General features: G+C 48.8%; 1 protein-coding gene across 1 annotated transcript in view; it reads left to right on the forward strand.

Moving 5' to 3' along the window:
• The window catches only part of LOC137654533 (pre-mRNA-splicing factor ISY1 homolog), a 135,936-nt gene that overhangs the window by 1,751 nt on the left and 120,051 nt on the right, over window positions 1–14,134 (forward strand). The window contains exon 2 of the mRNA XM_068388244.1: window positions 9,758–9,780. Within this exon, the coding sequence (XP_068244345.1) occupies window positions 9,758–9,780 (23 nt within the window). The remainder of the gene's footprint in view (window positions 1–9,757; window positions 9,781–14,134) is intronic.

Here is a 14,134-nt window from a genome sequence, read left to right on the forward strand (position 1 = left end):
CCATTCCCAACATCTTCAGAAATTCTCTGTCGTTGTTCGAGTGAACACCTCGGAAATTCTTTCGCTACTAATTACTTAGTTCTACAATTTGGTGAAGTACCTTTTGTGATTATTGTTAACGACTTTTGCCGCTTATTTTTGGATATTCTCTGGACTTTTCACTTTCGATTTAATAGACTTTGTTGGTTTTTGACCTGGACTGTTTTTTCTGTTTTTAAAATGGCCGACTCTATAAGGAAGTGTGTTACAGGATTCAAGACACGTATGCCTAAGGCCTCTATTAACCCTCATTCAGTATGCTGTGGTTGCAGAGGTCAGGTTTGTACGTTTAATAACAGATGTAATGAATGCAAGTCTTTGTCTGAATCGGAGTGGAATTTTTTCGATCGCTATGTTAAGCGTTTGGAAAGAGATAGAATTAGAAGGTCCAGATCAGTTAGTATACTTTCTAATAGATCTTCTGATGGTGATATTCCTTCCATTGTTCATGCTAATTTTCCTTTGTTCCGTAACCGAAATACAAACCACGCTATTTAAAGAGGGTATTACTTTCGGCGGGGCTGAAATGACGAGCCATTAAATTTTTAACGAGGGTTTACTACCCCCTCGCTAGTTAGCGAGGGGGTAGGGGAGGAGTAGCTAGCTACCCCTCCCCCCTCACTCACCGGTGAACTAGTCCATTTCTTTTAGCGAGTCATATTTGCACCGGCTCGCAACGGTGCCCTTTTAGCTCGGAAAAGTTTCCTGGTTGCTGATTGGTTAGAATTATCTTGTCCAACCAATCAGCAATCAGGAAACTTTTCCGAGCTAAAAGGGCACCGCTGCGAGTCGGTGCAAATATGACTCGCTAAAAGAAATGGACTATAATTCACTTTGTCTCTGGCTCGGGTAATGAACAGACGTGTCTGCTCTCACCCTCGGCTATTGACAGCCTTAATCTTTTTTGCTTTTTCTTTCAGTTGTGTGTTTGGAAGTTGGCCTCTCTCTTTATCATGCGGAAATGCCCCGGATTACCAGACCGCCCTTGTGGGACATATATGTCGGCGGTCGAGACGGACCCTCACACTTTGTGTCCGTTCTGCAGGGGCCAACGGTGTGATAAGGATAAAGTTTGTTATGAGTGCAGGGAGTGGTCTACTTCCCAGTGGGAGAGGTTTTCCCGGCGCCGAAAGAAGTCAAAGCGGGATCTTTCTCCTTCAAGGATCTCATTGAAGAAGGAAATCTCCAAGGACTCTTCTTTCGTTGCCCGAACCTCCTCCGAAGCTCCCACTCGATCGGTCTCTCCCGAGAGGCCGTTGAGTGGCAGCGTAGGCCGTACTTGTGTTGACCGACCTCGGGGTTCGGGAGAGGGAGTTGCCTCCCATAGCGAGGCAGCTCCTCCTCCTCCTCGGGGGGAGGATTTATCTATGAATGTTGCTAATGCTGATTTATTGCAGCTTTGGGCTTCCTTGGGGTTTAAGGGTTCGCCCTCCAGGGAAGCCCTGTTTGACCTTATCCAGTTGGGAGCAGCTGTCAAACAGTCGCCGGTGATAGCGGAGGTTGACCCTCTGTCTATCGTCGACGTTGTTGTGGCAGAGGCTTCCGGCGAGTTTGGTCAAACCTCTGCCTTGGGTGCTGATGTTGCTGAAGGCTTGGTTCCCCCCTCCGAACATCCTTCGAGGGAGGGATCAAGTCCAACGGTCTCTCCTGCTGGTGTTTCTCTCCCTCGGGGGAGTTCACTAACAGAGACTCCTCTTCGGAGGACTGACGATGGTGTTCCTGATGCCCCCAGAGGACGTATCCGATGCAAGGCTCGTCTTCCTCTTCGCCGTAGAGGCCTTTCTTCTCCCCACAAGGGAGATAGGAGGCGCCTTTTCGGCTCCTCGCCTTCGCAGTCCCCCGCAGAGGATCCTCCTCACCGTGCTTTGACCATTGCAGCTGCATCACTGGACCTCTCTGCAGGTCGTTCGCGATCTCCTCCGCCTGCCAGACCTGCTGACCTGCCTTCTCCATTCCTGGCAGCTGACGCGCTATGGGCTCCCACGCACCCCGTTTTCAAACGGGCACCGGTCCCTTCGGGGCAAAAGGGGCTTGCTCACAATGTGGGAAAGTCCCTTGATGGCCAGGTATCCCCTGCGCGCCCACGCTTGCCTGTTCCTGATGTTCCTGAGACAACGACCCAGAGACATCCTATGCCAGGGACAACGCGCCAGCGAGCTCCTGCTGCAGAGTCGACGAGCCAGCGCTCTCACCGATCTCCTGCTCGTCAGCGCTCACCTGCACGCCAGGGCTCTCCTGCGCGCCAGTGATCTGTATGCCAGCGATCTCCTACTCGCCAGCGCAGAGCTGCACTCCCTGATCCTGTTACGCGCCACGCGCGCCCATGATCTCCTGCGCGCCCACAATCTCCAGCTCGCCAGCGCTCTTCACCTGCTCGCCAGCGCGCACCTGCGGGCCCTCGATCTCCGGATCTGAGCACAGGAAAGAAGACTCGTCCCTCGCCTTCTCGCCAGCGATCTCCTGCGCGCCCTCGGAACTCGCCCACCCGTCAGCCCTCGCCTGCGCGAGTCACCTTCGCGCGCACAGGTTCCAGTCCCTACTGTGCGCCCTTGCAGAGGCTTCCGAGATCCTGCGCGCCCACGAGCAGTCTCCTCCTCGCGCTTCCACGCTTGCTGGTCCTTCTGCGCGCCCTTTGTCTTCACCAGACCGCGCACATGCGCACCATCTCCTGCGCGCACACGCGCACCATCTCCTGCGCGCACACGCGCACCATCTCCTGCGCGCACACGCGCACCATCTCCTGCGCGCACACGCGCACCATCTCCTGCGCGCACACGTGCACCATCTCCAAGGGTAGCTCCGACCCCACTGAAGAGGAAGAGAAGAGTAGAGATCGTGATGACTTCTCCTCGGGTCAAGCTGGCTCCTAAGAAGTCCGTCAGGAAGGGTCTTTCCCCCCCCTTGCAAACGTTTTCTCCATCCCCTGTGGACAAGGTTTTTCCGTCCTCAGGGGAGTCTTCCTAGGTGAGACCTCCCACCGCACCAATGGGAGCAACCCCACCTCGAGCAGGAGAATCGTCCCGTGTTGGGGCGGAGAAGAGCCCTCAGACTTCGTTGCTGGAGTCCTGTATCCCTCCTAGGAGGGAACCGAAGGATTCGAAGACCATCCCGAAATCTTCTTCCAGGATTCGACCAGAGCCAACGAGACCTGCGGAGAACGTCCACGTGTCCCCCCAAGAAGAGCCTTTGGGGACGGGAGACTTCGCTGCCAGTTCTCCAGGAGGAGAGCAGCAAGAGTCAGAGCATGCCTTCTGGCAGGTCTTGACTCTGATGAGGAATCTCAACAAGTTTCCGGACCCGGAGATTCCTCCTCGTGAGGGCAAGGACACGGTCCTGGACCAAGTCTTTGGCACTCAGAAACCCACTAAGGCCAGTGCGGCTCTGCCCTGGTCCCAAGGAGTTAAGATTGCCAGGGATAAGGTTGAGGGCCAGCTCTCCGAGCTCGCCTCCTCCAGCCGTTCCACTGCTGGCAACAAGCTTCTCCCACCTCCTCGTGTCCACCAGAGGAGGTATTTTGAGATCATAGAGGAGTCTTGTTTAGCTCTTCCGTTGCACCACTCTGTGGAAGAGCTTACCAAGGGAGTCCCTCTTGATAGACTCTCTAGCCGGCAAGTGACTTTCTCGGCGACAGAGATCCTAGACCAGGAGAAGGTTGCGAAGTGTGCCATGCAGGCTACTTCGTGGTTGGACGTCTGGTTGGGGTCTCTGGGCATCCTTTTGCGATCCGAGGATCTGTCCAAGGAAAGCACTAGGAAGGGCCTGGAGACCTTCTTCCTCTCGGGCACCCGCACCATTGAGTTTCTGGCCCACCAAGTCTCGAACTTGTGGGCCAATTCAATCTTGAAACGACGTGATGCGGTGGTAGAGAGATTCCATTCGAAGGTCTCAACCGTCGAAGTCAGCAAGCTCAGACACTCTTCCCTTATGGGAAAGAGCCTGTTTGAGCCCAACGATGTGGAACAGGCAGCTGAGAGGTGGAGGAAATCCAATCAGGATTCTCTCCTCCAAAAGGCTCTCACATCGAAGCCCTACAAACCTCCAGCATCTCAACAACAACCTCGCCAGTCCAAGACGACGAAACCGGCAGCGGCTGCGAAGACAACGGTGTCCAAACAGCAGCCCTTTCCTGTCAAAGACAAGAGGGGCAAGAAGTCCTCCAGGGGAGGCATGAATCCTAGGGGGAGCGGCCGAGGCCGCAAACGCTAGGATTAGCAAACGCTAGGATTGGCAATCCCCCTGCATGTCCACCAGTGGGGGGATGCCTACAAAGTTGCGCAATCAGGTGGCAGCAACTCAGGGCCGATTCCTGGACGGTTTCTGTAATCAGTCAAGGATATCGCGTCCCGTTCATAACATCTCTTCCTCCCCTGATAGCGAATCCAGTGTCGTTGAGCTCCTATGCCATGGGATCGGCAAAGGGGCTAGCCCTACGGGCAGAAGTTGAGACCATGCTAAAGAAGGATGCTCTCCAAGAAGTCGTCGACGGCTCCCCAGGCTTCTTCAGTCGACTTTCCTGTAAAGAAGGTGTCTGGAGGCTGGAGACCAGTCATCGACCTCTCAGGTCTGAACAGGTTTGTCAAACTCCGTTCAGCATGGAGACAGCAGACACGATCAGACTTGCAGTGAGACCACAAGACTTCATGGGTACACTGGATCTGAAGGACGCGTACTTCCAGATCCCAATCCATCCGTCTTCAAGGAAGTACTTAAGATTCACCCTAGACAACAAGACCTACCAGTTCAAGGTGCTGTGTTTCGGTCTCTCCACAGCACCTCAGGTTTTCAACAGAGTGTTCACCCTGATCTCTTCGTGGGCACACAGGATCGGCATTCGTCTACTCCTTTATCTGGATGACTGGCTGATCCTGGCAGACTCGGAGTCGACCCTTCTTCGACACCGAGACAAGCCTCTGGGACTTTGCCAAGATCTAGGGATCATGGTAAATCTCGAGAAGTCTTCTCTGCCTCCATCTCAACGACTGGTATATCTAGGCATGATCTTGGACACCAATCTCCACAAAGCCTTTCCATCAGACGACAGGATAGCAAGGCTGAGGAGGGTTGCAGATCCTTTCCTCAGACGAGAAGAACTCCCAGCCCAATCGTGGTTACGTTTCCTCGGTCACCTTTCCTCTCTGGCCCGTCTAGTTCCAAATGGGCGCCTCAGGATGAGATCCCTGCAATGGCGGGTCAAGTCCCGGTGGAATCAAGGTCACGATTCCCCGGACATTTTGGTCCCTATGGGGCCTGTGGAACGGACGGACCTTCAGTGGTGGGTGACAGACGAAAACCTCCGAAAGAGAGTTGCTCTTCTCGTCCTGCCCCCGGATTTGATGCTGTTCTCGGACGCCTCAAAAGAAGGGTGGGGCCCCCACGTTCTGAACCACAGGACCTCAGGCCTATGGTCAGAATCAGAAAAGTGCCTCCACATAAACCTGCTAGAGATGAAGGCCGTCTATCTGGCTCTTCAACAGTTCCGACAGTACATGGCGGGTCACTCCGTGGTGGTGATGAGCGACAACACCACGGTAGTGGCTTACATCAACAAGCCGGGAGGTACCTTTTCACAACAGCTATCCTATCTTGCAGTAGAGATACTGAGATGGATCGAAGTCCACTCGATTCCACTATGGGCTCGCTTCATTCCGGGCAAAAGGAATGTGCTCGCCGACAGTCTGAGCAGAGCATCGCAGATAGTGAGTACCGAGTGGTCTTTGGATCCTTTAGTAGCCAACAAAGTCCTGACTTTGTGGGGTTCCCCGACTGTGGATCTGTTCGCTACAGCGCTGAACTTCAAGCTCCCGCTGTATTACCTTCCAGTCCTGGATCCCAAGGCACTTTGGCAAGATGCCTTCCAACAACGGTGGGACAGCACCGACGTGTACGCTTTTCTCCCGTTCTGTCTGATGAGGAGAGTGCTCAACAAGACCAGAATATCGGTCAATCTCTCGATGACCCTTTATAGCTACGCTATGGCATCACGCGGAATGGTTTCCGGACCTTCCGCAACTCCTAACGGAACTTCCGGGACAACTCCATTTGCGACACAAGCGACTCAAACAACCACACGCCAACATCTTTCACAAAGCCGTAGCTTCGCTTCGACTTTACGCCTGGAGACTATCCAGCATCTCCTCACTGAGAGAGGATTGTCGCAACAAGTTGCGAACAGGATGTCTGGACACCTGCGTAGATCATCCGCAGGGGTCTACCTGTTGGCTCTCAAGGGGTTCGAGAAGCAAGTACTGAACAAAGTAATACAAATCAATGCAGACAATACCACAGCCTACATAGCGAAACAAGGGGGAACGCATTCGAGGCCTCTTTACGAGATAGTAAAAACTCTTCTCGTTTGGGCACATCAAAGAAAGATATCCCTGTTGACAAGATTCATTCAAGGGGAAAAGAATGTGAGGGCAGACAGCCTCAGCAGGAGGAATCAAGTTCTCCATACAGAGTGGACACTGCATCTAGATGTTTGCAAGAAACTTTGGCGGATTTGGGGCCGTCCTCTCATAGATCTATTCACAACTTCAAAAACCAGAAGACTAGAGAATTTTTGCTCCCCAGTTCCGGATCTCGAAGCGTCACACATAGACGCGTTCCTGATGGACTGGTCACACCTAGATGTGTACGCTTTCCCTCCATTCAAAGTGCTGTACAAAGTACTACAAAAGTTTGTGTCTCACGAGGGAACCAGATTGACGTTAATAGCCCCCTTCTGGCTGTCAGGAGGTTGGTTCACAGAGGTACTGGAATGGATGGTGGATGTTCCAAGAGGCTTGCCATTGAGAATAGATCTTCTCAGACAACCCCACTTGGCAAGAAACCATCTAAACCTCCAAGCTCTACGTATGACTGCCTTCAGACTATCGAAAAACTTGCAAGATCTAGAGGATTTTCGAAGGAAGTAGCCAAGGCTATTGCTAGAGCAAGAAGAACTTCTACTATCAGGGTGTACCAATCCAAGTGGAAAGTTTTTAGAGCATGGGGTAAAGCTAACTCAGTTTCTTCATCCAATACCTCTATAGTTCAAATTGCCGATTTCTTTTTAGAGCTTAGAAGAAGGCACAATTTCTCCTCCTCAACCATTAAAGGGTACAGGAGTATGTTAGCAGCGATCTTCAGGCATAGACATTTAGACCTCTTGAATAACAAGAACCTTCAGGATCTTCTTAGATCCTTTGAAACCTCTAAAAAACGTCAACAGGATTCACCAGCCTGGAATTTAGACGGGATTTTAAAATTTCTTATGAGAGACAGATTCGAACCTTTGAACTCTGCTTCTTTTAAAGATCTGATTTTAAAGACTTTATTTTTAGTAAGCTTAGCAACAGCTAAAAGGGTCAGTGAAGTTCATGCTTTTAGCAAAAACATTGGCTTTAGAAACGGCAAAGCTATATGCTCCCTGCAGCTTGAATTTCTAGCCAAGAACAAACGTCCTTTTCACCCATGGCCAAAATCTTTCGAAATTGCTAACCTCTCTGATTTGGTGGTTGAGGAGCTAGAGAAGGTTCTTTGTCCTGTTAGAGCACTAAGGTTCTATTTAGACAGGACTAAAGGTTTAAGAGGCAATTCAGAAGCTCTTTGTTGTGCAGTCAAAAAGCCTGCTTTTCCTATGTCTAAAAACGCCTTATCATATTTTATAAGACTTTTGATTAAAGAAGCTCACGCACACTGTGGTGAGGCAGACCTTAAGCTCCTGAAAGTTAAGACTCATGAAGTTAGAGCTGTGGCAACTTCTATAGCTTTTAAACAAAATCGTTCTCTGCAAAGTATGATGAATACAACGTTTAGGAGAAGTAATCTGTATTCGCATCACTTTATTTAAAACGTGTCCAGACTCTTTATGAGGACTGCTACACTTTGGGTCCATTCGTAGCAGCGAATCCAGTAGTAGGTGAAGGATCTGCCACTACACTCCCTTAATCCCTAGTACCCTTTTCCCCTCTTGGAACTTGTATATATTTTTATGATTGGAGGAAATTGTTAGACAATCTTCCGCAATCTTTGACTTAGTCAGGTAGTCATTTGTTCCTTGAGAGCACCCGGAACAAGGGTATTAGTTGAGGTCCTGTCAGCATAGAGGTTATTCACCGTTTGACAGCTCCTAGAGTTCTTCAGCCCCCTGGGTGGATCGCTGGTTGTCAAAAGGACAGCAGACTTATTAATGCAGAGAACCATTGAAGTCAGCTTCCTTAATAGGTACGAATCCTTAAGCTAGTTTTGTTTTAAACTCTTAAGTGAAATTCCATTAATGTTGCTGTCTCTGACCCGCCACCAAGGGTGTCAATCAGCTATTATTATATAACCAGCGGGTAAGTTTAAATGTTTAAAAATGATATTTCATAATAAAATAGAATTTTTGAACATACTTACCCGCTGGTTATATAACTTAAAATCCCCCCACCTCCCCTCTAGAGACCTATGGGCATGGAAAATGTGATACTAGGAGGGATAGTTCGACCTAGCTCCATGGTGGCGCTAGTGTATACCTGGGATATCTATGCGATTGCTGCGAGTTTTGAATTTCTGCCGGACAGAAGCATAAAGCTATTAGAACAAGAAGTGAGACACGATCTCCAGTGGTGGCTGAATGATGGAAACCTCACCAGGAGAGTTCCACAAAACTTCCTGCCTCCAGAGAGACTGCTGTTTAGAGAAACATCATAGGAGGGGTGGGTAGACGCCTAAGGAACAAGGCCACCTTGGGACTGTGGTCAGGAGAGAAAATAAGCTTGCATATCTGCTGGAAATGCGAGGTGCTCTTCTAGCTTTGCAGTCTTTCCAGCAGAGTTTGATAGGGCACTCAGTAGCATCAACAAGCAGGGAGGGCAAAGCAGACATACACTTGGTGTGTGCAATAATGTCATAGAACTATCAGCAAGGTATATTTCAGGCAAAAGGAGTCTCCAGCAGACTCTTTCAGCCATCAGGCCCAGACAGTAGGATCATAGTGGTTCCTGCTTCCCTGCATGGTGGAAAGGCATCTTTCCCATAGGTTTCCCAACGATAGACTTGTACGCAACTCGCCTGAACAAAAAGCTGCCCCCTTTGAGAACGCATTCCAATATCCCTGAGACAACCTGGATGCTTACTCTTTTCCATTCTTTTGTCTGGTACATAGAATGCTCAACAAAATGTTGACAACTTTGAACATCAGGCTAACCCTAGTGACTACCAAGTGGCCATGTGCCTAATGGTTTCTGGACTTGCTGATGCTCCTGGTCAAGGTATCTATACAACTATCCCAATGGCCCAACCCTCACTGTCAGCTACATATTTAGAGGTTTCACAACTCGGTAGTTTTCATGTCACTTCGCGGGTAGAGACTATCTAGCATCTTCTCTGAGCAAAAGGCTTTTCACGAGGCACTGCACAGGTGTCTGGATATTTCCATACTCTTAATAAAGTTCTTAGGTCTGTATAGCCAGTAAAAATACAAATTGATTAAGAAATTTGTGATCTTGTACAGTGTTTTTATTATTTTAATCAGGTATCAAGGCTTTAGTAAAAGAATACATGTGATTTGTCTCTGTGAAACATGATTTGAATAGAATAATTGAAGATTTCTATATAAATAATTTTTTGTTAATATGGGAGGGCATTTTAGGCATTAGTTAGGGTTCTATAAGGAAACCATTAATTATTTATTGTTTTTATTCGTTCATGTAATCATTCATTGTTTTAAGATTGTTTATATCTTTTTCTTTTACAGGCACGAAATGCAGAAAAGGCTATGTAAGTAATTATAAATGTTATCTTACCTCCCCCTTATCTTCAATATCGAATATCTTTTCTTTGATAAAACCTTGTGATGGACAAGCGGGCTCTCAAACTGTGGTATACTTGTTCCTCAGTGTAACACAAAATCTCTCAAATACTTTTCCTTTGTTCTGAAACGCATACAAACCTTCATTCTTTAATAGGAGTGATTTCAGCAAAGTTGGAAAATTTTGCTGTTAAAGTTATAACATCATCATATGATATCTTATTGCATCACTCATGTATCCAATGGATGGCTCGGCCATTTTGCTTTCTGTAGATCTACATCAGAACATGCAGGTCCCAGTGGGCAGCCGCTGAGGATGTGGTCCATGGTCTGGGATGATTCATCATGGGAGCAATCAGCATTGGTGACATAACACCACTTCTGAAGTCTATCTCCTGTTTTCCTGCCCTTGGATCTTGCTCTATTTAAGGTGGTCCACTCCTTTCTGTCAAGGGATGCTCTATAAGGTAGGTGTTAGCTAGGGTCAGGTAATGCTTGTTCAACTCTCCCTCCATCTCATCAATCTGTAGGCAACATGGCTTAGATGTTCAGGACCTTCCATGGCCATGAAACTTTTCCTTGATTTTAGTTGCTTGATGTCCATAAAGTGGATGCTTTGGATCATTCATCTGTTTGACCCTTTCATTTTTGGTAATAGTATCTCTTTGAATTTTAGGTGGTGCAATACTGACCTGTCTATAAAGAGATGGTAGGGGTGTTGCATTTAATGTGCCGGTAATTATTCAAGACTCAATTAAGCTTTGGATTCTTCTCATTTATGTCTACTATTAAAGGATAGAGGTTTGTATCTCTGTAGGAGCAAATCACGAAATCTTAAAAGTAATTTGTATTTTTTCCTAACCCAAACAGACCTGAATCCTGTTGTTACACTTCCCATCTCAACTATCCCTCAAGTCTTAGGTTTAAAATCAAAGGGTTTACTCAGTGCGCTGATGGAGGGGCAGGGTTTGAGGTGGGGGTTATTACTTACCCGCCAGTAACTACCTACACCTCGTTATGATTTTATTAGCTGAGTTCCAGCTATGCTAAAAAAACGATTTTGAACAAAGCAAAATATCTATTTTTGGGTGAGAGTGCCATTTGTTCCTACACTAAATACAAACCCGAATTCTTTACTATAGGAGATATTCTAGCGCAAGCTGGAAAATACGGCAGAAAAACCTTAACAAAGTCGTTAACGACCGAACAGGTAATTACCCACCTGACTGTGGTGGGGGACCGCCGGTCGGTAGCTGCTGTTTACCTTCAATCGAATTCTAGCCGTCGCAGTGGTAACACCACTGCTCTTGCTTTATTTGCTGGCAGACTAGCCTTTCTTTTTTTTTTTTTGAGTTTTGATTATTCCTTTTTCTTTTTCTTTGTAGATGATGTCCTCTATTTTGAGGAAGTGTTCATGATGCCTTTATGTCACCGCTGGATGTGGATCCTCTTCCCTATGCCCCGTTACGGAGGTCATGGGTGTTCTGCTACCCTGCGGAGGATGGGTTCCCATGCCAGGTATGTAGAAGGGGTCTTCACTGTACCCTCTCCTCCTCCTCCTCCTCCACTTCATTGTCCTCCCCTCTTCAGAGGCTAGGAGGGAGAGATAGAGAAGAGTAAAAGGAGAGATCGCATTCCTTTGCCCAGTCGTTCTCTCCGGAGTCACAGGCGACATAGGAGGAGACATAATCGTTCTTGCTCTTCCTCGCCTTGTGTCTCTTCACGAGATGTCTCGCCGCTAGACTAAGCGCTCTCGTCACAAACTTAAGAGCGCTTCCTTCTTACCCTAACATAGGGCATCAAGAGCGTATGCGCCAACATGCACATACACTCCAACAAGAGCATAACTCCATCACGCGCCATGCGCTCACCTGCGCGCCACCAATCTTCTGCGCAATGGCACTCTCCTGCATGCCAGTGCTCTCCTATGTGCTCCCGCGCGCCAACATTCTCCTGCACGTGCGCATACGCGCCCAACACCATCCTACGCGACAGGTGAAACTTGCGCGTCAACTTTCTACTGTTAGAAGGTCTTCTGATAATGCAGCCTTCTCCCGCAGCGCCAGTGCTTACCAACGCGCTAGCGCTTTGCAACACGCCAGCGCTTATCAACGCGCCAGCACTTACCGGCGCACCAGCCTTCTCCCGCATCCGCAAGGATATGCGCGCACGCCCGCGCGCCCATATGATTCCACTATGGGGAATTTTCTCCTGCGCGCGCGCGCTCCCTACGGCTGGCACATACGTGCGAGATAACTCTCCCGCACACCCGTTTACGCCTTCACCTAGATATTCTCACCGAAGAGACAGGCGAAATAGGAAGAGACGTTATCATTCTCGCTCTTTCTCGCCTTCTGTCTCTCCCCGAGAATTCCTGCCTCGAGATTATATACACTCGTGCCACAAACCTGAGAAGAACGATCCCTCTCGTCATTGTTCTGCCTCGCTTTCGTTGTCGTGCGAGGGATCATCTAAGAAACCAGGAGCGTGGCCAAGGGCAAAGCACGTCCTAACCTCGAACCCTCTTCTTCGTATATTAATTTGAGGGTCTCCGTCTGCTCTAGAAAAAGTCAGATAGAGCGCTTCTCCTTGTTTTTCTCTCTATCTTCAGAGAAATCGCTCTCGCCTTTGAATTCTCGATCTCCTACCCTTTGGGGTCTCGTGACAAGTAAACCTCGGTTTCCCGGGTCGCTATCCCTTCGTTTTCTCACAGCTAGTTTCTGAAACCTCGGGTTTTTGTGCATTTAGTCTCGCTGACACTTCGGTGTCTCGTGACAAGGGAGACTTCCGTTTTCCCGTTGCTCTAGCCCTTCGGGTTCTCGCAACACAAACTCTAGGGGCACGCACGATCACGCTGAACCTTCGGGTTCTTGTGACACAAGTCATCAAGAGTGTTACTCTTAGGTCAGAGAGTCTTCGGACTCTTGTCACGCTGAGTGTTCGCGTACGCCCATCCAACACTACGCCCATAACAATCAGGAGTTTTACTCTTATGGCAGAGTCTTCAGACCCCAGTCATGCAGGTGTTCGCACACAATTAGCGCTACACACGCAAATCTCCGATCATACACTCGCGGGGTCAATCCCTCTCTCCCGTGTTTCAGACAGGACAACCTCCCTAATTCCTTTGCTCCCTAATGAGTTAAGGATTTCGAGTCTCTCGGAAACCTCGAAAGAAGATGCAGGGGTTCGCCCCTTCTTCTCTTCGGTTGAGAGCAGAAGGGAAAAGGGAAACGTGCTAGAGAGGCTAAAAGAAAACACCCAGATAGCAGCGACGTAGAACGCGATGCCTAGGGCTTCGGCTGCTCTGTTCGTTATCCTGTGCTTCATGTGGCAGATCATGAGCTGCCCATGTCACGAGGTAACACTCGTCAACCTGCAACTTGATCAACTTATTGGGAAACTTAGATTGCTGACAGGAGGTTCACCTCCAGGGATTAGAGATTCTTCCCTTACGAGGGAGTGTTAACCTTCCTCGGAATTGGACTGCGTGAAAGATCCATCCCCCTTCCGAGGGAAAGCTTCCCCACTTCAGACAGTCAGCAACCTTCCCTCCTTCGTAAGGAGTTGCGAACAGCTTAATGAGTTTTACCTCTGCTATCTCGTCCCCGAAGACTGTGCTTTCTCCCCTGGAGCTGGGGAAAAGCAAGTCTACGGCTTATGCCTCCTTCGGGGGGGAACTTCTCCCTGGGAGTATGCTTGGCTCAGGTGATGTCATTCATCTGGAGGACCTCTCTCTCGTTCACGAGAGGAGATTTTTACGCTTACGTTTTTTCCGTAAAACTGGGAGAAAACTTGCCTTAGGCGATGCCCTCCTTCAGAAGATCTTCTCTCTCGTTCGCGAGAGAGAGATTGTTACGCCTTCGCTTTTTTCCCATAGAACTGGGGGGAAAGCTTGTCTTAGACAATGTTCTCCTTCGGGAGAACTTCTCTCTCGTTCGCGAGAGAGAGATTATTACGCCTTCGCTTTTTTCCCATTGAACTGGGGGAAAGCTTGTCTTAGGCAATGTTTTCCTTCGGGAGAACTTCTCTCTCGTTCGCGAGAGAGAGATTATTACGCTTTCGCTTTTTTCCCATAGAACTGGGGGAAAGCTTGTCTTAGGCAATGTTTTCCTTCGGGAGAACTTCTCTCTCGTTCGCGAGAGAGATTATTAAGCCTATGCTTTTTTCCTCATGAATAGGGAGAAAACTTGTCTTAAGCGACGTCCTCCTTCGGGAGAACTTCTCTCTTGTCCGCGAGAGAGAGATTATTACACCTATGCTTTTTTCCCATAGATCTGGGAGAAAGTTTGCCTTAGGCGATGTCCTCCTTCGGGAGGACTT

Source organism: Palaemon carinicauda, chromosome 15, assembly GCF_036898095.1.
Source record: "Palaemon carinicauda isolate YSFRI2023 chromosome 15, ASM3689809v2, whole genome shotgun sequence".
In the NCBI taxonomy this organism is placed as follows: domain Eukaryota; kingdom Metazoa; phylum Arthropoda; class Malacostraca; order Decapoda; family Palaemonidae; genus Palaemon; species Palaemon carinicauda.